General features: G+C 43.4%; 1 protein-coding gene across 1 annotated transcript; it reads right to left on the bottom strand.

Annotated features, from left to right (window-relative positions):
* Positions 1–8,463: 8,463 nt before the first annotated feature.
* LOC134142537 (lipase member M-like) lies at positions 8,464–17,998 on the bottom strand. The gene is made up of 9 exons (XM_062579691.1): positions 17,861–17,998; positions 16,608–16,722; positions 15,545–15,743; positions 14,675–14,784; positions 12,976–13,112; positions 11,834–11,974; positions 10,836–10,907; positions 9,752–9,820; positions 8,464–8,697 (listed from the first exon to the last, which is right to left on the bottom strand). Exons 1-9 carry the CDS (start codon positions 17,984–17,986, stop codon positions 8,464–8,466), a joined length of 1,203 nt encoding a protein of 400 aa, XP_062435675.1. The 5' UTR covers positions 17,987–17,998.
* Positions 17,999–27,824: the final 9,826 nt, after the last annotated feature.

Here is a 27,824-nt window from a genome sequence, read left to right on the forward strand (position 1 = left end):
CATTTGTCAGTATTTTGAGTATTCATCGCATTAAAAAGCTGCCTTAAAGCGATCATGGTAAAAATACCAAATGCACTTTCTTGACGTATAAGCTTAGCTTCCATTAAAATTAGCATTAGCAACAACTTACTCCTTGCATATTTTTAATAATAGATTATTTCAAAAATAATCATCCTTTGTTTGGTATTTTGGTGAACTGTAAAGCCCAGAGGTGGTCCCCATCAAAATTATACACTGGAGCTCAATGTGCCATATATTGCTACAGCATATAATCATTTATACACGTGCATTTCGTACAAAATATGCTAAAAATAACCTATAACCAATAGCAAACTGCCTTCTGTCGATTCTCTCCAAAGAGCAGCAGCATGTTCATCTGTTGACCTGTTTTTGGAAACAACAGTTCACCATTACAGCAAATGATTCAGCTAGTACAGTGAGTAGTTGCTTCCAGAAAAAAACAACAAAGCACTGAATGTCATGGCACGATAACCCTCCTGTGCAGAGAAAAAAAAAAAGTGAACAATCAAAAACAACAGAAGGGGATTTCAATAGAGAGAAGCTCCAGAAGGAACCTCTTGGTGAAGGTCCCACATTTTCCAATGGAGAAGCCGCTCTTCATAGTAGTTGCCTGGCTCCGGAAAACCCTGTCTCAGCACTGGTTCATAATCTAGCACTGTCCCTTGGCCCCAGTGCACTGCACAACCAGGATCTCTTTCCAGGCTCCAAAAGCTCCCAGAAGCAGTTGGTGAGCTATACAGTCGTCTCTCACAGACATTGCTCAGGGCTATATTCTCTTTTTGCTTACTGTCCCAACCACCTCACCAGCACAGTCTTGAGGTCTCTTTGTAAGCTGTGTCAGTAGCATATAGACAGCAGCATCTTCACCCCTTGGGTGCTTAGAGTACCCAAATCAAGTGCAGATGAGATCCTCCATGCACAGATCTGCAAAACACAATTCTAGTGCCACTCTCTGCATGGTTAGACCTCTCAATATTCTATCTTGATCATAACTCAGCTTTATTTTCATGTGAAGAAAATATTGGTGATAAAAGGATCTGTTTTCCCTTAGGTAAAATCAGAACAATTCTCTGAAGACCTTTAAAGTTATTCTCTAAATATCTAGATGACTACAGTCACTGAATGTAACTACTCAGATATAGTATTATTGAGTTTTGTCTGTTTTCTAATGACAGTTTTCCTCTTAGAAGAGTTACAAATGTTGTTGCATTAATAAGCCACTTCAACAAAATTAGGTTGTTACTGGGTCTCCTAAGAATCTGATAAACTACAACATGCAAATAACATGCAATATAACACATGCAAGAGTATCACTTCTACTCATCTATGTTTTATGTCCCTGGTAGGGAAGAAAAAGTTTTCAACACATAGCCATATATGAATTCTCTCATGTTTATGCACAGGAAGTAAAATATATCTTATCTCCCCTTCCACAAAAAGCACACAAAAAGAAAACTTCACTTGCTATCTTGAGGAACAATATGTACCTGAGTTTACTCCACTACTCAATCTTCTTCTAGTTCAGTATGATCTTGATTTAGGATCATATCCTTTCAGTTTTTCCCTTAACATGTGGCATCTACACATTTAACAAACAGAACACTGGTTCAGCTCACTGATGTTGATTGCTCAAAGTCAGCAACTAAAATGGGGGTACCTGCTGATACATGTTTAGAATTCAGGATATCAATAAGTTCATAAGGAAACTGAACTCCTGCTAGAGGAAAAAATCTCACCACATAAAGAGGAAAAATGCACTGTGAATGTAGAACTTAAAAGCTTTCCCTATAGCTTCAGAGCACAAAGGAGAACTCTGACCTTCACCTGCAGACCATCTGGATGTAAGATCTAGTATGCCTGGGTTACTGCAACATAACTGTATGCATTAGTGCTGTAAGCATAGATAGCAGCTTGCTAACACATTTATTAATATACTCTGTCTACAAGGCTATTAGTCACTCCTAAGAAAATGTCCTGAAAAACAAATTGGAAATACTTAATATTCAAACATGCATCTGTGAACTACTGACTTGCAACTGAGACAATTCTTTCATGGCTTCTTGTGTCAAACAAAAACCCAAACCTTCCTTCCTCCTTTATGGTAACACCATTTGGTTTCAGCAGAGATGCAGAAAAGCGTTTTGAACGTAACAGAAAATCACATGCTAGAATGTCTTGGATTGAAGAACAGTAGCATCCTTAGGCACTGACTGAAACAGATTTATGTCACACAGTACAGCATCTTTCCAATGAACCATTAAAAGGATATTCTAGACACGGGTCAGAGAAAGAATATGATTTCCTTCCTTTAGAAAATGTGCAACCTCCCAACAAAACTAGTGTACCATGGCACGTTAGGCCAGAAGTGGACAGAAATAAAAGAAACAGCTGTTATAATATGATTTATTCTTTGATGATTCTGTTAAAAAAATGAAAGAAATGATACTGGCAAACTTACAACATAGCTGATAAAACTAATTTTCACAACAGAGACAAGAAGCAATGTTGCTAAGGGAAACAAGTGGGAGGCTAAGATCAGCACAGAGGTCGGCAACACTTCATAGATTTCCAAGAAACAAAGTATGACTCCTTGCAAATTCTCAGGTTTCACAGATTTTCTCTCTGTTGTCCTACTTCTCTCAGAGGCAAAGCCCCACTGAGATGGAAGATTTTAGAGCCTTCCTTTTCTTTCTATATATGGTAATGATTTTTCTGACAACATTTGCTACTTAGTTTTATAGCATTTTCAGATTATAATAAGAACACTTGTTAATAGAGTGAATTACTAGTTGCAACAATCAATTCCTGTTTCCTGATCAATGGAGAGAGCTAGACATTTCTGAAGGCCTTTCCACAGTGATTTAGAGGAATACTTTCTACACTGATTTTCACAGACATCATACAGTCTCTGTAATGCAATTCAGCATGTCAAGTGCTGAACTGTGAGCCATCTAGAGCTGCCAATAGGAAGCACTAAGGTAAAAGGTTGTGTCTGTGCAGGTGCCTGATCCATGGCATCACCATGATGTATCTTCATCCACATAAAATTTAAAATTCTTAAATTTGTAAGAGGGATGCCTATGAAACAACAGTGCTAACCCACTGCATAGTAGCTTAACTATCGAGCTAGCTTTATTTGGGTGTCTTAATGCTAAATAAAACCTATTGGCTTAACATGGAATATTCATACAAGCAGTTACCACATCTCAGCTGTGAGGTGCTGTGACTTGTAACTTTGAGAGATGCCAGCTGGACTTGAAAAAACGTACCTATCTGTATCTGAAAACATCCTCAGTGTCAAGTAATTCAAGATGGTATACCCTTATTCCCTTCTCGTTTTCTCCACGGAAAAAAATAATTCCTAGAAGCCAAGCATTAGCACATTTTTAAAAGACCTGTAACTTTAAACATCAAGCTAAAAAAAGTGGTGAACCATGAAGGCAACAGGAAATAAAGCCTGATCATTCAGGAATTGTGTTGGCAAAACAAGTGTTTTCATGTAATGGACTGATACTTCCATTAGTAATAGAAACTATGACCAGAAACTATATTTTCTGTCATGGCAATCTAAATGTTAAATATTTGTTAAAATGATACAGACAAAGTCTTTCATTACAAGCAGCAAACTAATTTGTCAGAAGCCAAACTGGAAATGCAACCTTTGATACAGAAATAAAATCTCAGGAGTCAGATAAGAACAGAATAAAACCTCCATGCACATATGCCAGGCAAACAGAGACCAAATATTTATTTTTATGAAGCATTTGCTCAGTGTCTTCAAGCATAGGTCACCTTGTTGCTCCTTCAGCTGCTGAAGATTTCATGACATCCCTCACCTTGAACTATAAACTTTCTCAGCTTTGTGATTAACTTCCAGGAAATGTCTTAGGGCCTGAGCTTATACATACTTCAACATAAAGAAAGTCACGTGAGAAATGGCTTCGCAATACTCCCATAGCAGTATCAGTAATACATGTTTGCAGAACAAATCAAGCCACTGAACCTTATTTTAAGCATAATATTGCAATATAAAAACCTTGTACTTACAGCCATTTAAAATACTAAATATAAATATAACCATGAAATTTGCATCTGCAGAATTATATAGCATTTGGAAGCAATGCTTCCTATACTTCCTATCATCTAAGAAACTCTGGATTTGTCAACAATGAGCTTTAGTCATTCATACCTTTAGCACCTTCCAGTCAAACTACAGAAATGCAATTTACCAGATAAAAATGCATTTAGCAATTGTGAGAAAACCCGTCTGTTACAGAATACCACAGAATATTGCCTCAGCAACACCAACAACCACCAAACTGTCCTGCTCTCTCCTAGGGACATCTCATGAAGTTATGGCTCTGTATTCCACTTCCTAGGGCCTGTTGATCTAAAGGAATTTATCAGACTACCGCTTTGGACAATCAACCACTTCAGCCTACAACGAGAATAAAACTTGCTTGTGTGGGAGACAGAACTTTCTGAAAGCCGGTCTGAGCCTAAGGAATTAATTCCCTAGGAACTAAAGACCATCTCAGACCTCATAATCTCACCACTTTTCTTCATTAGCACAGGTTGTGCTTTTTCTGCCCGTGACTTCCTCAACATATATTCAGTACCATGCGCATATTAAATACATTTCAAAACAAAACAGAAAGGGTATTTTTTTTGTCACCCTTCTAAAAAGGAAGGTGCACCCATGTGTGAGAGAGATTAGTTAACTGCTCAGTGCACTCTGTGGAGAAACTCAGATCATACAGAGATGAGTATGAGGTACGAAGGGCGTAGAAATAGCTTATGAAAGAGGTACAGATGCTCTGTTTCTTCTTTTTATATTCTTCTCTCTCTTCCTGCCCTGAGGATATTCTTTCATTTGTGTATGGCTAGAGACAGGAACAATTATTAAAAATGGAGTACTGCTAAGGTTTGAGGTTTCTGGGAAATGTGACAAAGCTGTTCTGAACTCTGCTCACCGCCATACCATAATCCTCTACTTTTACGGATGCAGTGCAAGCAGCAGCTTTACACAAACAGCGGCTCGCTGCTCCCCCACCTCCCTGCAAAATGAGGAGACCGGAGTTGTCAATGACACTGTGCTGTCAACGCTCCGACCTTGCCCCAAAGGATAATCTTGCTCCAGAGCATTTTACCAGCCTGAGGCTTTCAGTAGTTACGCCTTGCCTATATTAGTCCTCCGCTTGCTGAGGGCATTTCCAGCGGGCCTTTCGGGTCCAAGGAACCTGACGACTTGATGGGGTTGGATGCCGGGAGCAGCCGGGCTGCGGGAGCCCCCTGCTTCGCCGCAGCAGCGAGCACATGCGGGGGCCACCCCGCCCCGGCGGCCGCGCAGCCCCCGCGCGCACACCGCAGCGCCGGGGGCAGCTCTCGCCGCCGCACGGCGCCACTTCTTTCTCGCCCTCCCGCCTCGGAAACCGTTCGCGCCCAAGAGCGGGGCGCTCCGCGGCGGCGCCGGCTGCTTACCGCGGAGCCGGGCTGCTCCCGGCCGGCGGGCTACGCCGCGGCGGGCCGAGTCTCGCATCCGTGTCGCTGGCCCCAGCGGCCGCCGCGGCTCCTGCTGGAAGCTGCGGGAGACCCAGGGCGGGGGGCGCCTGTCGGGCACGGGGCGCCGCTGGGGGAAAACGGCAACCGCGCGGCCCGCCGGGGCCGCCGCCGGCCCGGACCGGCCCCTCGCTTCGCCGCCGGGCGCGGAGGAGGGTGCCGCCGCCCGCGCCTCGCGGCCGCCGGTGCCGCAGAAAGCGGCCGCTTGCAGCCCGCGCTCTGCCGCAGCCGCGCCGGTGCGCAGGGAGGAGCGTGGGCGGCGCGGCCGCGGCCGGCTCGGCGCGGCGGACAGCGCTGCGCCGCCCAGCGGCCGCGGCCGTTAGCGCCCAACGGCTGCGGCCGCCGCGCGCCCCCGGCCCGGCGGTGGCCGTTAGCGCCCAACGGCTGCGGCCCGACGGCGGGCGGCCGGGCGGGCGCTGAGGCTCTGCCGCACGGCAGAGCCGGAGCGGCGCCAGCGGGAGCGAGCGGCTCCCTGCCGGCGCGTGGGAGGAGAGCAGCGAGGGCACAGGCCTGCCAGGTTAGGTGGAGACACAGGGAAGCAGGGCCGCGGTGTGCAGTTTCTGGGCCCGTGAGGCAGGTTCGTAAGGCAGGCTTACCGCAGCACGCCCAGAATTTGTAGTAGTTCTTATCTTACATATTTCCCTCTCCTGCATTTTTAAATTCCTTATGTTCAGTCATTGTTTAATTAAAGTATGCATGGCCATTAATCCTCAAGCACATATGAACTTATCTGGACTAATCTAAAACTTGGAGAGGTTTAAGTAAGGATAAGCATTAATTAAGGAAAGATGCTGCTAAATGAGGTGTCTGTGGATAAGAGGCTATAGAGGAGGGAAGTGTAAGTGAAGGTGCAGTGGGGGTCAGTCTGTAACTGTGGTAGGTGGCAAGAAGGCTCCCTGGAGAGGAAGGGACTTTCCCTCTGGACTAGTACATGCATGTTTCTTTTCTGAGTGATATCGTTCACTGACCTGAATGCTTTTCTCTGGCTCTTTCAGGATATTGTGTCTGCAGTTGTTTTATCCTGCAAGGCTCAGCAGAATTCCCTGGAGTGGTTTGAAGTTGATGTGCTTGAGTGCCCTGTGGTGGCCGCTTCCAAGCTGAGCGGAGTGCTCATCTGAGGAACATCCAGATTCCCATACTTCCATCTCCCAGAACCAGTCTCCAGTGTCTGTCCTTTGCTTGCTTTAGCCTGGTGGGGCAATGTGGCCTGAGAAGCTTGATTAGTTCATGATTATCGCTGATTTTGTGGTACGGAAAAGGCACCGCTAGTGAGGGCAGAAGGAGTTTGGTGTTGTGATCCTTTGTTTTCTGTCCCTTTCTTCATACGTTTTGTGCAGTGTCACGCTGTTAGGTTCATAGAGCGCAGCTTGTCTGAATGTTAGGTGGTGCTGCAGAAATGTAAGAGCGGAGGTGGAGGGCTTCACTGCTGGATGGTTGAAGGAGGCACTTGGTTCCTCTTTGCCTGAGCTAGAATTCTTTCTTTAGCTTCCCCTCCCTTCAGACCTAAAGCTCTCATTTGTATTGGAGGTATCATTTTATGTGCCTATGCAACATCTCCGCTGCTACACTGAGGAGTAAGGCTAGGTCTGTTCTGAGTTCTTTGGGGTGGTCAGGCCACTGGGAGGTCATAAATAACGTGGTGTAGGTGAGAGGAGCCATTTTCTGGTCTGGGTCTGGAACTACCGACAGCTCCAGGGATTGTGAGATCGATTCCCACTGATACCACAGGTTGTTAGACAAGGTTTGTGATCTCCTTAGCATATATTTTCTAAATTGTATGAGATGAATATATTTTGCCTAGATATTGATATTCATCTGCCAGATGGTGAATGAATGGGTTCCATTTGACAGGAGTCTTGATTAAGGAATCTAGGTTTGTGCTTCCACCCAGAAATACCCACAGTACCTGAGCTACTCTGTCTTTGCTTGTAATGACAAGTGCTTTAATGTGATCTTTCACCTCCTGGACCATCTTGCAAGGGAGCAGAGAGGATGCACTAGCATGGTGAATTGAGAAGCAGGAAGAACTTGCAGCAACTGCCAATGCCAAGAATATTTCTTGAGATGGATGTATTGCTTGGTGCACTGGCTACCTGATGGGGCTGCATCTCCTCAATCCTCAATTGCCAGGTTGTGAATATGAAGACATTTGTAATCTCTCTAGTAAGAGGGTTTAAGTGAAAATGCATGAACAAACAGTTAGTAGGTGTGTGGGTATGAGAGACAAGAGAATATCTGCATCTGTCCATCAGTCTGGTGATTCCCCTATGACATAAGTTTTCTTAGGTCAGATTCCTTGGCATTTGAGTCATTGGAAGCCAACTAGTGTCTGCTTGTGTGCCTGAGGCATCTTCTGACTGCAGGTCTCTTGAATCTGTCTTGCCACTGTTGGTAAATGTGGGGAAAGAAAAACAGGCCAAGCACTTTAAAGAGGATAGGTGATTTAATCTAAACAAAGATCAATAGTACTGCAAGAGAGAAATAAGCAAATCTCATTGAGTATTTTCATGCGATAATACCTCTGTCTTGGATAGAATATGTGGTATTGATATACACAGGAAGACAAAGTTTAGTTATAGCAAAATCGGTTATAGCAGTTGATATATCCCAAAGTAAGTGGTGTGTGAAGTGTACCTTCTAATATGCTTGTATTTTCAGTAGTAATCCCTATGGACCTCAGGTACCTCAGGTAGACTTCAGCCATCTAAATACCACTGTGGAAAACCTAAAGCTATTAGAAATGCAAGAAAATACAAACGAGTGCAGAAAACCCTTATATCCATTTTGTGTATCTGTATTTACCACTTCCCTGGAAGTTACCCTTACTACCAAACAGAAGTCTTTGAGGGCTTTTACTGGAGGACGAGTTGCTTCTGAGAAGCTTTAAGGGTTTTTTCTTATTAGTTCAAGGATTTTCCAGTACATTTTCTTAGTTGCATCAAGGCCCCAGATGAAATCTAGGTGTCCCCAGTCAGGAAGATCCTCATAGTAAATGAGCTTAGTGATCCGAGGAAGTAGCTTTGCCATGTCTTTTGGATCTGCAAACTTGTCGCGCCCACCACTCCAAAGAGCAACTGCTGTGTTCATCTTCTCTATCTCGTATACAGGAGGAGTAGACTGGAAGGAGGGGAGGAGACTTGAAGTGAATGCTGTTACTCTTCCAGAAACTTTTCTTAGCCGAAAGGTTCTATGCAAGCATCTCTTTGCTTCCCTCCCTCCCTCACCACAGTAAAACAATCAGGACCAAGCCTGCCCTCTCGGTGTTTATTTCTCCCTACTCTGTTCCTTGTCTACTGTGAGGAGCAGCGATCTGTCCTATTCCTCGGCCTCTCCGCAGTGCGTGGATACACATTGTCCCGCAGTAGGAGTCCTGCTCATGCCCTTGAGAGGTGGGGCTCTGGAGAGAGCAGTATTTGTGTTCACTGAGCAGGGACTGCAGAGCTGTTGCTTATGTGTGTCCCCTCCCCACCTAGGCTGGGATGCTCTTCGGGTTTGGCTGAGGGCATAGGAGTGAAACTGAAAGTCTTAGCTGTTATGCTGGGATGTAAGTAGCAAGAAGCAAGAAATACTTTGGCCATGTATAATGTGCCATAAGACAGCTTGAGGGATCGTGGACACGTGTGGAACTGTTGGATATGTCTTTGGAGCTTTTCTGCCCCTGAAAAGTCACGTGCCCTGATTCAGACAGGGTGCTGCAAGTCAAATGTGCGGAGTAAGAATCAAACGATTGTCAGCTGATCGGAGAGCTCCTCATAGCTTAGGTAAGAGATCCATTTCCTCCCTTAACTGAAAGGCAGACCTTGAGGATTTTTTGGGAGGAGTTACCACTCTGTAGTCCTCCAGTCCCGGGACTTGAGTGTGGGTCTAGCCTTTTGGGAACGGCGGGAAAATTGTCGTGACACGGGACACATGCGTCAGTGAGGAAGAGAAAATTGATGAAAATCAACTTTTGTTTGCTGTCTACAAGGAACTCCCTATGCTTTGCCTGTGAATAAGCTTTTACACCTGTGAGTATTAGGTTCAAGTGAAAGATTATCTCAGACCACTCTCTCTTTGTCTCAGTAGCAGATGAGGTCACAGGTCCTAAAATCTGAAGGTTTCCATTCTTGGTTGGTTTCTATTCTTAGCCAGAACCCAAGGATGAGTTCTCAAGAAAGCCATATTGTCTTACCTGGTTGTATTTCTTCGTGTTTTCCTTAGCACCATAGTCATAAGCTTGAAATCGGTCTGCATGCATTAGCTGTTAATATTGCAACACGAACAGATACAATGGAAGTGTTAACAGACTGAGAAGCAGAGTTCAGGGGCCAGTTTCCTCCCTGAGATACAACATGCTGCCCGGACATGGACTGTGACTGACTCGTCCCTCTTCCCCTGTCTGGTTGGTGGTTTCCGTAAGTAATGAGTATGTGCCATAGGCTGAATGGCTTTATTGCTTTTCTCCTTTCTAACTTTCTCTCCTGATCCTCAGACATCACCTTTGGCATGTTTGGTTATTAAAATGTTACTTGACTTAGTTAAGTTAGACTTTGAGTAATTGAGGATAGGCTAGAAATCTGCTGGTTTGTCTCCATTTGCTGGCTTTGGTTTCTGAGGCTGTGAGTGCAGGGATTTTTTTGTCAGAGGTGTGCCCAGGAACCCACGTATATTTAGGACCATATGAAGTGTTGGCAGAAATGGCCACCCTCATTCCCCTGGTGTGGTTCTGCATAGGCAGAACAAGCTCAGACCTGAGAGTGATGTAAAGTGACAGCAGAAGGTGCAGTTCCCCACTTTCTCATTATGCCAGTGGAAGCATTTGCGTGTTTAACTGACTCTGGGAGCTGATGCAGGCTGCAATTAGTCATTTAGGGGAAAGCTTTAACCTGGATCACTTCCCTCCTCTGGCTTACCGCCTGGCTGCCCAAGTTTCCACTGTAGTGCCCGCCAAGTGCCTACGCTGTACTCGAGTTCCTTTGTGGCTTTTCAAGGCAAATGTCTTCAGCAATAAAGTTGAAGGCTGGAAGCCACTAGAGGCTAGCGTGCAGAGGCCTGGTGTGCCACAGGGAAATGTCATTGCCTGATACCGAAAGGACGGTTCAGGCAACTGCCCTGCCCAGAGGTAGACAGCACTCCCTCCGTGGCAGGTGCTCATGGCAGTATGTGAGAAGATATTTTGGGCAGATTCCCAGACCCACCATCTCTGGACTTCCCTCTAGTCTGCCAGTTGAGTGGAAAGCAGTAGAGTCAGTTTATACATCAGTGCGTAGTTGTACCTGATTCCAATGAATGATGTTCTGAACTGATGTCCCAGCTGGGGAATGAGCTACATATGCATCTATTCGACTCTGAGGAGAAAGCAGAAATGCTAAAAATGCAGAGATCCAGTGTTATGACAGAATAAAACTGTGAAGGACCTCAGTAATGTACTGCTATGTAAAAAAATTTTTTTTTACAGGATATTCTTGAAATCGCAAACAGAAGGCTGAGGAGAGATTCATAAAATACATGATTTTACAGTAGGAATTAATAGGTAGAGTTTTATGCTTCTGAAATAGTCCCACATTAATGCTTAGTCATATGGAAAATAGCATTTGGGGAGTATGTAGGAAGGCTTTTCCTATTTTTTACAGTTTGTCTGATGCCTCTAAGCAATGCTGTGCTTAATCAGTACAAGAGGATTGTGAATAGATTGTGTGATGGGCGTAATGAGACTATATGTGTTGGGGGGATTTTTTGAGAGGATTTTTTATACAATCTGAGTGTGAGAGAGCAAAAGGCAGTAGAGAACAGAGATGTGGAAGAACTCGATGGGGGAAAAAAAGATAGCAGCCAGAGCAAAATGATGATATCTTGCTGTTGAGAGAAGTCTTGGGACTCAGTTTTGGCCTGAAAAGTTTTGACATGTAGGAAGGAGAAAGAAACAATCTCTTACATTCTGGGGATGTGGATGTCTTCATTAGGAAGGAAAATATGAACGATACAAAAGAAACAAGATACTTCTCTATCATCTATTTGTCCTTTTAAAAAGGATTTGATATTTGTCTAACAATTCTTTGGTTTTGCCCTCAGAAAAGGGGACAGCAAAGGTCCTTAGTGCAAGATAAAACCTGATTGAATTCAGGTTTCTTCCATGTGTGATTTGAGTTGGTTAATCTCATCATCAGCTGAAGTCTTAGCTCTGCAACTGTCTATAGATACAGGGCAGAAACATTATTTTCTGTCAAAGTTACTTTAGCTTTATTGGTATTAAGATGCTCTTGGACATGCTTACCGTGTTCAGATTTCCTGTCCTGCCCCCAGCTATGTAAGAGAGGATACTTTCACAGGCTTTTCCCCAATATCTACAAATCAATATCAGAGGCCTTTTCAGCAGTTCATTCTGGTGAAAGATTCCTTTGCAGCCAAGTGTTAACTGAGGAGGGAAAAGTACAAAACATTTTTTTTTTTCTTGTTACAGAATCATGTAATGCAGAAAACCTCTTGCCTAATGGCATAGTCTCTTAACTCAGATTGCTGAAACCGTTTGCCCTCCACTACGCCGTAAAGTATTTTCTTCCCAGGAGCACACCATGTGTTCTTCCTGCCTGGACTTGAGTCATGGAGGAAGCTATCCTTCTGTTTCTACTGCAGTGACCGCAGTAAGAGAGGGTAGCTGACTGCAGTCGTGGCTGCAAAATATAAGGAGTCTCTCTTTGCCCCAGTAAGTCTTCCAGGTGGGTGCACAACGCTGTACTCTGAATATTGAGACTAAACCAAGAGGGAGCAGGCAAACGAGAAGGGTGTGGAGTCAGACACCCTATAGCCACATAGTGGGTACAGAAAGATACAGGGATAGACTGGATACAGGGAGACAAAGAGGCAGGAGCAGGAGCCAATTGCTCCTGCAATTTGGCATAAAAGTGGAGATTGCAGGATTTCTACCATTTCCAGAAAAATGTATTAAATTGGTCAGTTCTGGTGTGAAATAGGTACCTCTCTTTAAGAGCTTCCTTGTTACTAAACCTTGAGTAATTATTTCACAAGCATAAAGGAACTGCAAGGATGACATGATCTGTCTAATGAATTTGGAATGTTAAATGTCTTATTTGCAGTTTTCTACTAGTGCTTAAGGCTAGGTTTAGTAGAGTATGTAGACTCAATTATCCTGGTATTTGTGAGTTTCCTCCAGAAATACTTGATGTAAATAAATGATGGCAAAAGTATTTCTTTTACCGTAATGAAATTCCAAAAAGAGAGATTATGTCAACCCTTGAAATTTATCTCTGTGGAAGCTAACATTTATGAGCACTATTAGCACTCTGATACATTAAACTCAGTCTTAACTCATCACCTTCTTAAAAATCAGCTCAAGTTGAGTGAATCCAGTAGAGACAAAGCAGACAATTAGGTCTTTTAGAAGGAAGAATAGCATACCCTGAGAAATGGTTGAGGAATTCGTGTAAGTATTATCAGAGCACTGGAAGCATGTGTAATTGTGACCACTGGTCCTAAAGCAAAGAACACTTTGATCCTTTGAGCCAACTCAGGATAAGTAGAAAATGCTATGAAGCCTGCAAACACAGAAGAGAGAACCTGAGTTAGTGAAGAGATCTTCCGCAGACAAAATAATTGAAAAAGCAGTAGGCAGCAAATAAGAAGTCAGATAGATTAGCAGTTCATTGTCTGTTGTTTGCGCTGCATATTTTACCAGAAAGTGTTTGATGCTTGACACTTTACTTGGGAAGCTGAGTTCATTCTAAAGATGCAGCTTTATTAGAGTATGTCTAGACTTTGACTTTCTCAGAACTGACAATTTTGTGTTAAGGCCATTTTTCAGGAAAAGATATATTGATCGGATTTTCTTAATTCAGGTTCCCTCTAAAGTTCCCCAAACTCTAATAAAATAGAGTTTTTCAGTTGGTAGTCTCTAAAAGACTATATATTCATGCTGGCATGCAGTAGTACAATAATTATCTGAAGGCTGAGAGGTTAAGAACAAGTGTTTGACTTATAAGTAAGTGCAAATTTAGAAGGGTGAGTGAACGCACAAATAAAGGGAGAATTTGGGGAAGAAGGGAAGAGAGACTAGAGAGGATGCATCGCATCCTGCTTCCTGAATACATCCAGATTTCTCCACTGATGGATTTGGTGACAATTTTAACGGATTGTCTAAAACTTAGGTACCTAAAAACAAAGAGGATTATGTCTTTGCCTACATTGTTTGTTTTGCCAGACGACCTTTATGAGTGGAAAGGAAAATAATAGTCTAAGCATATGGCCCCATGTTACTTCCCCCCATTTTCTTCTCTATTTCTGATTTTAGTGTTGTTAAATGGATATAGCATACAATGGCCCACTGGATAAAACCAGTACCCATTCAGGGATCTTAGGCATAAACCAGAAACATCAGGAACTGTCAACTGATGCTAAATGTAAGTAGGTTGCATTCATAAGTGAGTTGATGCTGGTACATAGGTGCTAATAGCAGGGAAGTTTTTAGTATTGATGTTTCTTTTCTCTTTTTCGGTGTCTGATAATTTGTTTTTATACAGTAATGTGGCCAGTTATAGTCATTCATCAGTTATGTTTTAACTGAGATTAAGTCATGAGACTTAGTAACAATTAGGTTCTTTCTTTCTTTTTCTTCTAACAGTTTATGACTGTTTTTGAACTGTTTTATGGACTACCGTTTTTAGTATTTACATCTACTCTATGAGGATTAGGTATATCTGTCTTAAAAACTGAGCTTCCTAAAAGCTTACTGTTGCTGAAACTTTAAGAAAAATATCCAAAGCTGCAAAACTATGATAAAATAGCAGTAAATGGCTAGACTGTAATAAGGATACTTAGCAAACTGTAGTACAGGATGCTTGGTAAATAATAGCTTTTATGTATTTGTAATCCTTACTTACAGAAGTTAGAAGCATTTCTGGATCCTCTCTTTTATTTCCGTGTTTCAGATAAACAGAACAGTTTTCTAAAAGTTTCCCGTATTTTGCAAATGTCAGGTCAGAAAGTACTTCTCTACTTCTCCCTCTAATAACTTCTGAGAGAAGGATAGCTAACAGAAGGAGGTGCATTGCAATCAGGTTGTGACATTAATTGTTTTGTACTTATGCAGTCCTAACATTACCTGCCGTTGAAGCCTCTGAGTGGCCAACGTAATATATTTGCTTCTGTCCAGTTTTATTCATGGCGAAGTACAGCTCTGCTGGAAGATCGTATTTACCTATCTCATCAAAGCTACAGGGGAAAAACACAAAAACGTGATAAATGGAAAGGTTGGCTATCACAGCATGAATTTCTGAATGCTGATTTTCTTCACAGCACTGAGCAGAAACCATTCAAAGATGAGAATACACACTCCATCTGGATTCTTTGTTGTGAGTGGGGAAAGGGATAGAGGCATGCAGCTGTGCTAGCAGTCTGCCTGGGCTCTCTGCTGAGGAAGTACCAGTTTTGTCTGTTAGCTGTGGCCCTTGGGGAAGTAGATTTAGTCATTTATTTCTCAGTTTAATTATTTCTCTCTTTGTTGAGTTCAGCTGTGAGAGATCACAGATTTCTATACCAAGCTGAATAGCCTGCTCTCCTGTCTGCACTGGGGTGATGGATTTTGGTGGGAGACAAAGATTACAGATGCCTCCCAACTTTGGAGGTGTTTCACCCAAAGAATCCAGCGCTGTGTATGGACAAAGGTGGTGGGTGACTAGAGTGTTTCCAGCTTTACTTCTGTGTGTACTGGCTCCAGAAGAGCCTGTCCAGATAACCCAGCCAAGCCCTTCCCCCTGACCCTTGTGATACGGCCTGAGTGGCTGCATCCAGGGAGGTGATTTGCTTCAGTCCCCTTGAATGTTGTATGTTCCACTTGAAATCAGGTAATATGAAAACCAGTAGCCTGAAGAGGAAGGGTTCTACACCCCAATATTAATTCCCCAAGCTTGCTAGTCCCCTGAAAGTTGCTTTCATCAATAATTGCACAGAAGTCAGTAACTCCACAGAATACCTGAACTGCCAGAACTCTTTCTGGCACAGTTTAAGGGTTTTGTGTTTTAAAGACCAAGTGTTCCCTCGGCTGTTTCCCATCCAGACGTCATAGCCAGCATCTGCTAGGATAAATGCCAGGCTGTTGTTGGGCTGATTAGAAATCCAGTGAATAGAATCTCCTACAATACCGTGGTGTAGAAAGACTACAGTCTTTTTCCCTGAAAAAGAAAAGAGTGCACTTATCCTGTAGAAATAGGTTATTTTTAGTTAAAACTGGGGTGCAGAGTTTGGTTTGAGAGGATTTTTTAACCCTTCCTTCAGTAAGCTTATGGATGTTGACCGTGGGTTTTTGGGCTAAGATGCCTGGAAGACTGGGTTCCACGCACGCAATCTCAGTTTCATGTGAGTACTACCGAATGAAGAATGTTTTGAATTGGCCAGTCCCCACGTCCTTCTGCACTGAGAAACCAACCTAGAGATCTCTTGGTTTCTACCACCAATCAGTAGAGGTGAAAGACTGAAGATAGAATAAGCTTACCAAGACAAAAAAAGGAAGAGCAGCAAACAAAGTATCAGTATCCAGGATTTGCAGCCTTGAATTCCTGGTACAAATTTTCATTATATCAAGAATCTGTCACCAATGGGGTGATTCAGAATACTCAGATTCCTTAACAGTATGTTTTCTATCCCTCATAAGGCAAGAAATCTCTATTTCAATGTCCAGTCAGACAGTTTTTGGCAGGAACTGTCTCATTCAGCATAACAAAAAAGCTGTTTTTAAAAATCTGCGTTGTTTAGGAGGCTAAAGACATGAACACTTTCCAGACTGCCAGCAATTATACCTTCTATAATAGGAAAGAAATGGAATTATGGAAAACAGTCATAAGAATTTGAAATCTAAACAGAGACACTGAATGTACAGACTTGAGCTTGGTTCAGATTTCAGCCCAGATTCCTGACCAGGCGCTTTTGCTGCAACTGAAACGTGGCACACGCCGTTGCACGTGGAAAGGTGGAAGAAAGAGGGGTGCCCATGTAAGAGCTGGCTCCTAGACCTTCCTTATGTGCTGTAACTGACACACCTGTATTCCGACTGTTCCTCCCACCAGGAATTCTGAAAACACGAAGAATGTATCCATCCTCAGTCGTAACTTCGTACTCCTCACTGGGGTACCCATGATGTCTGATAATTTCACTCTGTAGGAAGCCAAAGGAGAACTTTGTTACAAACTTTGACAGTGCAGAGGTGGGTGGAGAGGGAGGTGTCTGTTTGGAGGCGGCCTCTGTGCCAGAACGCGAAACTAGCCAAGACGTTACTCAATTGTGGAGGAGCTGAGGAAGGGCCAGGAGGGCGAATGTGGTACCACGGAGCTTATTGTCTTCTGCTGCACCTTGTGCTGGTGAGAAGGGTCCCCGAAAAGATTCCCACAGGACAGCACGGCACAGTTTTGCCCATGCTCCTCCCTCCTGGGAAGACTGGGTGCTTCCTCTAATGTGATCATGAAGAAACAACTGGAGGATGCAAAAGGCAATGAGAGCAGGGGAGTTTTGCTTGAGTGGTATGTTTTGCATGGAGTCTTTAATGCTGTGTCTCTCAAATAGAAATACCAAGAACTGCATTGTCCTATTTTGGAAGGTAAACAAGCTGGCCAGTGCGGCTGTGGGCTGTTTGGGGACAGTAGTACAAGGCTGGCATGTGGACTGTCTGAGAGTTAAACATTACTGGTCTTGTGAAAGATTCATGAAGGGTCTTGTTGACATGCCCCTCTGTTTTTTGGTGTAGGTGGGTAGCCAGACCTGTTTAAGGTGTTGGTTGGCTGGTATTTGACTCCATACGGGCCAAACTGGAACTGCACTGGGTGGCTAACCTGCTGGCCTGAGTGCAGTATTCAGCTGCATTGACTCCTTGATTGTGTCTGCTGCGGAGCAGAAATGTCAGAATTGCGTTTCAGCACATTCCAGTTTTTAGCAAAGGTTTGCTTCCCTTTAGACAAGAAAGCAGCTGCTGCCTCCACTGCTAAGGTAGTGTTCTCTCAGGCAGCTCACACTGTTCAGGTAAAAAGCTGTAGTTTCACTAATTTCTGGTGCTGCCTGTCATGTCCAGTGCCATGTGTCTGTCCCCATACAATGTACAAGGGTCACATCTGTCCCCTGAACATTTGGAGCTGGCCCTTGTTGCAGCCATGACTCTAATGCAGTTGCTTTGGCAAAGGGAGGTTGGGGAAAGCTAGAAATGGTTTCAGTGACCTAACACAGACTGTTAGTGATGGCAGAGGGGTACTGATAGTGCAACCAATGCTTTCAAAAGAAAGACAGAGATGGGAACACAACTTACAACGTTCATGAAGCATTCAGGGTCATGAGGCTTCCTTTTCTGGATTTCCTCTGAGTTCAGAGTATAGGGGAATCCTGCTGAAAAGGCAATTCCTTGGACGCACAGCAGCATAAGGAGGCACCACATCTCGGGGCTGTGTGAAAGAGCACATGCACGTGTGTTTTCCCTGCCTTAGAAAAGGGGTCTTTCTGTGCAATTCAAGAGCACTAAGTGGGGAGTCTCCTGAAGGCCCCCAGGATGTGTTCCCCTCAGGGTCTGACAGAAACAGGTACTTGAAGTGACCAGAAATTTCTGAACAGATTTTTCAGAGCAGAAATTGTAGAGCAGCATCTATCTAGCACCAGCTTACGATGACTCCACCTATGGTAGACTTCCTTCAAGGCTTTAGTCTTTGTTTATTTATTTTCTTCCCCTAGAACCTAGTGGATCAGAGCAGGAACACTGCTCCCTGTGTGCCTCCCCGGCATTTTTGTCAGTGTGCAAATTTTGTCTGAAAGACTTCCTAGAAAAGGGAAGAGCAGGTAGCATGTCCTAGAGAGGTCCTGGGTGTGGGACTCCCAGCTAAAGCTGTTTGGAAGGGAAGAGAAGTACTGCCATGTTGAACGCACACAGTGCAGGACAACCTTCCTTGCCTCCAAGCAGCTACAGGTAGGCAGGATAGGATTTTTGCTTCCAGTGTGAAGAACTGTACGAAGAGGATTGATCCCTGGAGCTCAGGACTGTGGCATAACTGGAAAAGCCCCTTTGCACTTAACTGTTCTTATATGTTGGGTCTGCATGATTAAGGGGAGAATGACCATGAGTCGTATGACCATGGTGTGTTTATGTTAGTTCAGCTTTCTGCACATCCTGTAATTAACTTCTTGATGTCACTGGTGAATTTCTAGCAAGCCCAACAGTGAGACCCAAGCCTGTAAGGTAGTGAGGTTCCCAGAAGCTCCTAGGGAGGGGTGTTGGGGAAGGAGTGTTTGCTGGAGGTAGTGCCGTGCTGAGGGAAAGACAGGCAGAAGTCAGCTGTTGCATGTTTTGTAACCAGCTGAAGAGTCACAAGCATGAACTAGCCTGCTAATCAGCATACAAATAGCTTCATAGTAGCCACAGTATGCATGGCTGGGTGTTAGGGTTTGTAAGAGAAATTTGTATATTTGTGTGTTACAAAGCGCGTTAGAAAGTTAAGCAGCCTGGAACCCTCACTGATAGCTCCACTGGAAGTGGAGAATCCAATTACTTCAATAAAGGACAGAGATTCTCGTGCAGTCACGTATTTCTAGAGTCTTCTTGTAGCATAAGACATCTGATAAGAGATGACGTACCACTCTGAGTATTTTTTTGTTCTTGGAAAGAGAGATGCAGATTAAGGGAGGGTAGGAGAGCATTCACTGGCAAATAATGGGACGATGTGCAGGAGTTGTGGAAGTGGGGATGGGTGCCCAAGAGATTTTTACATTCTCTAAAATGCCTTATAGGATAGAGAGCTCCCAGTTATTGTGGTTTACAATTTCATATTTAAATTTGACAGAACAAAATTAAAGAGGACAAACCCCCTCAGTTGTCAGACGAGTAGAACAAAACATAGCTTGGAAACACCCATCACTAAATTTGGCAGCACTGCCTTTGTATGCCAAATATGTAACTTTTATCGTCAAAACAGGATGCTTCCCGGCTCTACGTACTTAGTTAGTACAACACTGCTTTCTGCTATTTTACTCTTCCAATGGGAGTAAAATATGCCCCCCACCCTCTCTGCACCTGGAATCTCATTTTGGAAGGAAACTGAAGAAGTTCAGCTGATATATCAGCTTGGTTTTGAATCACTACTAAGACTAGGCAATGTGGAGGCTAAATTATTCCTGTTGTTAGTGCAGGCTTTCCTCAGAGCAGTCTATTATCACTCAACTTAGCTGGCACTCCTCGTGGGCTTCCAAGTACTTGCTTTTCAAATTAGATACAGCAGGCTAAGTAAGACCTAGCTTGGCAGGCCACTACTCCCTTAAACTTCAGAAGCAAAGGTTTGAAAATAGGAGCCTTGAACAGCAGTGCGCACTTCTAATCTAATGAAGTGAAGTCAAAAGGAAGCATTGAGCACAGTGAATTGTCATAAGAAATGTACTTAGAAGGAAAAAAGGACAGAGAGAGACACCCTTGCAAGTTCTTTAGAGGCTTTTGAGATTTAATGAAATTAAGTTACAAATCCTCTAGTAAGTCATCAATCTACCCTTCCACTTTAGGCAGTCTAAAATTTATTTCATGCAGGCTCTAAGGGGTAAGAAGCAGCAGAGCGGCACCTGTGGCTAAACATAAATACGAGAATCTACTGTCTTACTAACAGAACATACACGTGCGTGAAACGGCAAGAGCAGAACGGCCAATTTACACGCACTGTTGGACTACTGAGACGTTAATTCCTGTGTTCTCAGACTGAAGAAAACAAAATAGAGGAAAATGAAACATTCAGTTGCAGTTTTTCTCCCAATTGTGCAGGTCGGAACAGGGACCTTTAGAAGGGAGTTTCTGCCTATCCTAAGGTTCAGCAAATACAGGCTTCTACGTACAGCTGACAGGCTTACAGACCGGAGAGGAAACAAGCTGTCTACTCTCAGAAGCAACGGCGCAAAAGCAAGGCTGCACATCTTTGTGGAGACAGGTGAGAGAGAAGAGACCGTGAACACATATAGAAGAAACTTACCTCTGCTTTGGTTGCCTTACTTGTATCCTCTGCTGGCAGTTCCTAGGCTGCCTCCACTAGCTGACTGCTTCAGTGGCAGGAATCTATGCCAAGAAAAGGAAATCAAAACAGACCAACTACTTCAGGGTGGCACCAATGAGTGTTGTGAGTTGGCAGCATGTATTGTAGAGTGCGTTTAGAGCTGATCTGGCAGTATTTTGGAAGTGGGGAAATCTTTATGATGAAAAAGATCTTGCAGTTGAATTCACAAAACCAGAATGCAGTATGGAGTAAGAGAGGTTAAGGAGTGCTACACCCTAGTGGTTGGGATATTTTACCGTATCTGGGAGTTTCAATCCCCTGAGTTTGTGGCAGACCTTGCCCTGTGCTGTCACCCATCAGGGGGGTGCTCTGAACATATTATTTTGGATTGTAGTGTGGGAAGTGTCTGGCTTCTCTTGACCTACTCTTCCAAGAATGCAGCTTTGGCTACTGTGTTTTACATTTGTGTTACGTTCAGTTCAGCGTTACACACACGTAGCTAAACCTGTTGCCCAGTGAGCAGCACTACGCATGATGCCCATCTTCCCCTGGATTAGTGTCCTGTAGTTTACATAGCTCCTGTAGGGACCCCCTAGCGCCTAGTAAGGCTTGAACACGTTGTGTAACTTTTCTTCCAGTGAGGGAACCTACAGATGTTCTGGTTTCTTCCAAAGCATTTACATGCACCCTGTGAAGATGTAATGTCTTTTGGGGACCTCCACCTCACCTCACTGAATTAGTTTTAATCAGCCCCGGGGCTTAGTCTTCACTGAAATTGGCCAAGTAACCAGGGCCAGAAGCTCTGTGCACTTAGGTAGCAAGGCTACAAAGAAAGTAGGATCCTACTCTGCTTGCAGCTGTTCAACCCAGAGATTGACTTTGGAAAAGCTTGCTCCTCTTCCTGAACTGGTGAGCAGTTTGAGAGCATTTAGAAGACCACCAGGTGAAAGTAATGTTTTCTCAGGAACACGTTTGTGAATAACCTGCTGCCTTTGGGTGATGGGGGCAAGAAAGGTGTGAACCAAGTCTATTAGAACAGGATGTGAGAGCAAGGACAGGAAGAGTTCTGCTTTACAAGGTGGAGAGCTTTCTTAGTGTTGATGAAAAGGCAATTTCTTAGTGAGTAGCATTGGCAGCTCCATTGTCTCTGAGTGACAGTGACTTTTATTAAACCGTAACAGTTACTGTACACTGTGTCTACATGATTGAGGGGAGAATGAAGGCTGTGAGGAGAATAGGCACTGTCTTCCTGCAGATGGAGAAGGATCTTTAAGGTCAGGCAGCTGCTAAAAATGTGCAACAACAGGATCTGTGGCATGGAAGGGATGTGTAACACGATGTAAGGTTTCAGCTCGTGAAGGGTGCTTGTAAGACTGCCTCACCATCTTGGGGACATTACTGCTCTTGTAGGCTTCGTTTCCTCAGAACAGAAAAAACATGGTGTGTTTATGTTAGTTCAGCTTTCTGCACATCCTGTAATTAACTTCTTGATGTCACCGGTGAATTTCTAGTAAGTTCAACAGTGAGGCGCAAACTTGTAAGGTAAGGAGCTTGTAAGGTTCCCTGCTGTGTGACACTGACAGATTGAATTTCAGGGTTCATACTATAGTGAGTTTTCCAGGAAAAAAATGTGGGAGCAGAAGCTTAAAAGCTTAGTAGAGCTGATGAGAGTTACGTATACCATGCCAATGTTTTGCATGTTATATTTACTCAGACTGAAGTAGACATTTCTACAAGGCTTGGCAAATGCAGTAATTTTTACCTTTCTCAGACACTCATTCATTGGAGAAAGACCAAACAAATCCTATAAAACTCAAAAATAGCATTCGTTTTAGAAGCTGCTCAGTGCATGCTTTTCCTTTTGTCTTTGAAGTCTGTTCCTCTTCCTTACCACTTTCAGTGATTCTCATGTATTTTCTATCTACGTTTGCCAGATAATTATCTGCTATTTTAGCAGGCATGTGTGGGAAAGAGTATAGTTTAGCAGTATAGTTTACATCGGGCTGGTGAGGTATCGCTCAGTCAATATGCTACTGGACTTTTGAATGGAGAGGTATCAATAATATAACACTAATCCTGCAAATGCTTACGCATGTCAGCAACTCTGTGCAGGTAAATACATAGTCCCACTCACTTGTACAGGACTGCTGTATCACCTATTGTGCAGAACTGCTAGGGAGCTCATTCTAGGGAATATTATCTTGAGCAGGCCAGGGTCAGCCTTTATAAATGAGGAATCCTAAAAGAGTGGCACAAAAGAGAAAGACAGATGTTAAGCAGCATTTCCTTCTGTATTCTCTCCTTAGCATACACTGTGAAGTGGACACGTGTCTGTGTCCTACATATAGTGCTTACGGGCATTGGGGAAGTTATCAAATGCAGTAAACTCTGCAGATGTAGCCAATAAACAGCTTTAGCGCTACAACTGCCTCCAGTGACAAAAAAGCTCTCCTTTGTGGAAGAGCTTTCTCGAAACTATCCTGAGCTTTAAGGAGTGGATTTTCTGGGAACCATCAACTATTCCAATCCTCCTATCAGTCTAACTGCTTTTTTTTTTCTCAGCACAAAGTGTGTTTTTCTGCCCTTGATGTATCCAACACCTATTTAGAACCAGGTGAGTAGTAAAGAAATTCCATACCAAAAGTCAACCTTCTCTTCAAGAAAGAGGGTACACCAGCATTTGAGAGATGTTAGCCATGTTGCTCAGTGCACCTTGAAGATATACTTTCAACGTGTAGAGATGAGCGTGTAGTACAAAAGAGAGCAGAAAGAGCTTATGGAGCCTAAGGCTCTTCAGTTACTGTATGTCCAGGTCACACCATTTCTTCTTTCACCTTCTCCATTTGCTTTCTGTCTTGGTGATATCTTCTCTACATAATGGTAACTGCCAACAACCTTTTGGAATGAAGGCATGACACATGAAAACTAGTATGAAGATAGATTAGCAGCTTGGTCATGCACTGGAGGTGTTCACAAGAGCCGCTGAGCTGCTGGCGCCAGTGGCTTAGCCACAGCATGTGCTGTTACAGAAGTGCCCCAGGAGCAACCATGTTAGCATCAGGTGGAAAAGGAAGAGAATTTACTGATCATCCAGAGCATTGCACCTGGGATCAACCAGGCAACCCCTCACCTCCTTCATGAAGCTTATTAAATCTCAGCCATAGACAAGCACACATATGCACACACATCTCATGTGGTGGCTCCCAACTTCAAGCTATTTTTAATTTCCTCTGAGGAAACGTGTAGTTTTCAGCAAGAGGAAGAGAGGGATAGACCACCCCTGAAGCAGCCTGAGGCTCCCTCAAAGTCAGTTTTGCCATTATCGCTCCATCCAATGTAGCTGCTTATTAGTTAATTTGGCAAACACTAATTAAATCTGTACACGCTTGAGTATTTAATGGCTGTGTAACTTATCTAGATCATCCAAATCTTGTGTTGGAGACATGGATGGCCTGGCTCATCCATCAGGTGTCCAGAGGTGCAGCGTTAGAGGGGACCAAGTCGGGTCAGTAATGGTGTGGTGCTGTATGGAAAGCTAATACACTTAGTGTCAGGGGGCAGCAGTGGCTGGCAACTTTTTCAGGAACAGGGAACCAAGTGAACTGACATAGTCAGCAGAGCAGCGACCTTACTAGCCAGGGCCCAGCCCCACTGTACATGAGCATGGCACACATGGTAGGCCCAGAAATGGTAGCTAGGTTCAGCCAAGAGTCCAGATCATCAGGCAAGTTTGTGATGATAAGGCATGTCTGAGGTCAAGATGGGAAGTCAATCCACAGGTCAGGATCAGGTCCAGTGATGGTAAACACTGTCAGACACAGTCCAGTGATCACCAGGCAGGTCCACAGTGACAAGGCAAGCCCAAGGCCAAGCTGAGAAAACAGTCTGTGGGTCAGAATCCATATCAGTATGGACCATGAGGAGGCACAGAGGTGGCTGCGGCTGAGCTGGAGACCAGTACTTATACAGCATAACGCAGGCAGGGAGAAAAGGTCGAGGCTGGAGCTTCTAGGCCTGTGGGCAGTGAGTATGGGTGAGGCCCCTCAGGTAAGTCTGATGAGGACTATAAAGGCCAAAGAGTGCACTCAATGGCCTTAAACTCAGTGCCCTCTCTTTTAGCTTTACTCTTCATTACCAAAGGTTCTTTGGACCTCCTTAGTTTAATACTGAAGTTAGGAGCAACTAGGCAGGAACAGAAAGTGCAACAGGACTGTCTAGGTGCTTTAGATAGGTTCAGGTAAATTGGCCCTGGTGACCTCTATCCTACAGTATTTCAGCAACTCATGGAAGCAGTCTGTGAACTTTGAGGAGTTGTCTCAAGAATTTACAAAGCTGAAAGAAATATCTGAGGGTAGGAGAAGGGAGCCTTCCTGGCCATTACTAAGTGGCAGAGGGAAGATCAAGGAAAATGTAACCCATTAGACCTAAATAATGGTCTTCATTTACAACAGTTGATTTGTGAACACCACAAGATAATGAGGTGGTAGGAGTCAGCATGGATTTGCCAAGACTGAACCATGTCAGACCAGGCAAACTCTCTTTGGAAAAGGAACACCATCACTATTGTTTTCTTGTATTCTTATGTCCCTGTCTAGTGCATTTGTGCATAAATGCTTGTATTTAGCTTGTCCTGTCATCCTGGGCATGGTAAGGGCATTTTCTTTCCTTCTCTTCTTTGTATGTGTGGCTCTTCCTGGTTGCTTGCTGTCTGAGTCCTGGAATACCACTCCTGCTCCTGGTGGCTAGTCTCATTCCTGGCTTTAAGAACAGGAGAGTCTTATTTGGGCAAGCAATCAAAATAATATTTTGTTCCAGCACTCAACTTGTTTGCTTGCATTTTTCATGTGACACTTGCAGCTCCCCGAGTTTGGTGTAAAGTGTTATAAAATAGAGGCTCCAGTCTGTGCTGTGGTGGAGAGGTTTTTGGGCTCAGTGGTGCTATTCAGGTGTGTTCAGTTAATCTTAGAGAAGAAGCAGGGGTGCAAGGGGGTCTTGCAGTCTACAAGCATGTAGTTCAGCTAGCCAGAGGCAAGCATAAGGGATGGGGGATGTTGTACTTATCCAGGCACTGATCATTCCGGGTTTGCATTCCTGGGGAATACTGGTTTCCAAGAAGCATTCTACATACCCCACTCCAGCGCAGCACAATTTTCTTTCCTGAGAGTAGTGTGTCAAAGTTAGGCCATTTAGAGCAGTGTCATCTATCTATATTGCCTAGAAAGTAGAGAGACAAATTGTCGTCTTTGCCATAGTCCAAAGGTACTGTTGTAAAGTGTTACTCATATTTATTTTGAAAAGCAAACTGCCTTTTTTTTTTCTTTCCGCTAGTGAAGGCCCTGAAGTTTTGTGAGCATTCTTAAATTCTTGCAGAAAGTAAGAATTACATGGCTCACATAAACTGAACAGCTTCAAGTTTGTCCATGCAGCGAGTTTTGTCACTTTTTGGAGGGAAAAGGCTAATTCACCAAAAAGATTTAAATCTTCAGGATTTAAATATTCTATAAGCAGGATAAAGAACCCTAAAGAAATATATGAAGCAGAAGTGAACCTGTAACTACAGAAATTTGCATATTGTCATATCCTGTCTTAGTTGGGTTGCTTACCTTTTCTCCAGTTAAATCTCTGACTGCAATAGTCACTTCAATTAAGTGCTTTTTCCAGAGGGCCAGAAATGTGATGCTAGATGAAATGGTAATTTAGAATATCTTGGGACAGGTGATGCCTGAAGCCATCTCTGTGTGTTTTGTGGAAGAGTTTTTGATTTTTGAAGTTTTTATTTTTTTCAATTTCCTTGCTAGCATGCATTTGTATATTGGTGTTAGAGAAGGATTAAGTAACCTGCTAAGTTATTATAGAGAAGAGATGAGTAATTTGAGGCTTCTTTCAACAGGTTGTAGTGTATAAATTCAGCAAACAACCTAGGCAGGGTTAGCTGAGGGATCTACAAATGGACGTAGGAGGAAAGCTGTTTCTTAGCATCTGAGTGTGAAGAAATGCAAGCCAGGAGAATCCTTTCACCTTTAAGATATTACTCACTCCTCCCTGTCTTCAGGCCAATGAAGCATTCAACATATGCTGAAGAACTGATCTGTGATTGTGAGGATCCTAGTGAGGTTTGTCACAGGTAAGTGTAGTGTTGGTTTCTGTTACAAGCCAACCTACTTTTCTTCCGGTAAACAGTCACTGAAAGAGTTAGAACTGGTGCCAGCAGCGCAGCACTAGAGTCAAGTGAGCTATCCTGCTTTAATCAGAGAAGAGTAGAATCATTGTTGAGTAATTGCATGTTTCCCCCCCCCCCAAGAGAATAAATATAAATTTAAGGGAAACAAAAGTAATAGAAGGTGGAAGGCTTGGATCTGAGATGAGCAGTTACATATATTTGTTTTAATGCTTGTTTAAAAGGATGCTAGATGTAAAGGAGATGTCAGTGGGTTTCACCACAGATCCCTGGAATATGCATGTCCTACACAAAAGGACTGACTGAACATGGCACAGCATCTTATCCTCAGAGCCATAAATACTTGAATGGAGCAGAGTCATCAAGAATGATTCTCTTCCTAAGGAAGATGCACTGTAGTGGACAAGTGTGTAAAATTAGCAGCCTAAGAAGAATCATGTTCATTGTTTGGGCAGGGCTAGGAGGAGGAGAGTGAGCAAAAGATGATGAAAAGGGCTAGCCTATTTAATAAGAGACTGAAAGTAATTACACTGAGAACTCTCATTAAAGGTGTGGGATCTGATTCCTTTTCCCTGTAGGCGTCTGAGGTATTCTTGCACAGGAGTTAGGGTATATTTAAGTCAGACATAGATGAAGCTCTATTCTTACAGCTTGGATAACAAACTAGCTATTATTCTTAGTTGCTTATTTTTAATTTTAGTCTTCATACTTATTTCCCCTGCCCCCCTTTTTTCAGTTATGAAATCTGTTACTCTCTCACTGTTTGGCTACTTTCCTTTTAGGCAACCGGAGGTTGTTGCAAAAATCACAAAGGAAAATGCTTCTGTCTGTTGTAACTTGTTCTGTCAGTCTCCTGTAAGCTGCTGCTCTCAAATTTGCCTCACTGGGTTGGGCTTCTGAAGACAATTCTTTCATGCTACCAAGTAGAAAGCACTTAAAGCAAGTGTAGCTTAAAAACAGATGATACTTATGTTTTAAATTAAATATTAACCAGATATAAACGAGCTCAATAGCATTTCAAAGTAAGGCTAACTTGTGGGCTGATAAACAAGAAGGAACTCAAGCATTGAAGAATAGGC

Source organism: Rhea pennata, chromosome 7 (assembly GCF_028389875.1).
Source record: "Rhea pennata isolate bPtePen1 chromosome 7, bPtePen1.pri, whole genome shotgun sequence".
Lineage (NCBI taxonomy): Eukaryota > Metazoa > Chordata > Aves > Rheiformes > Rheidae > Rhea > Rhea pennata.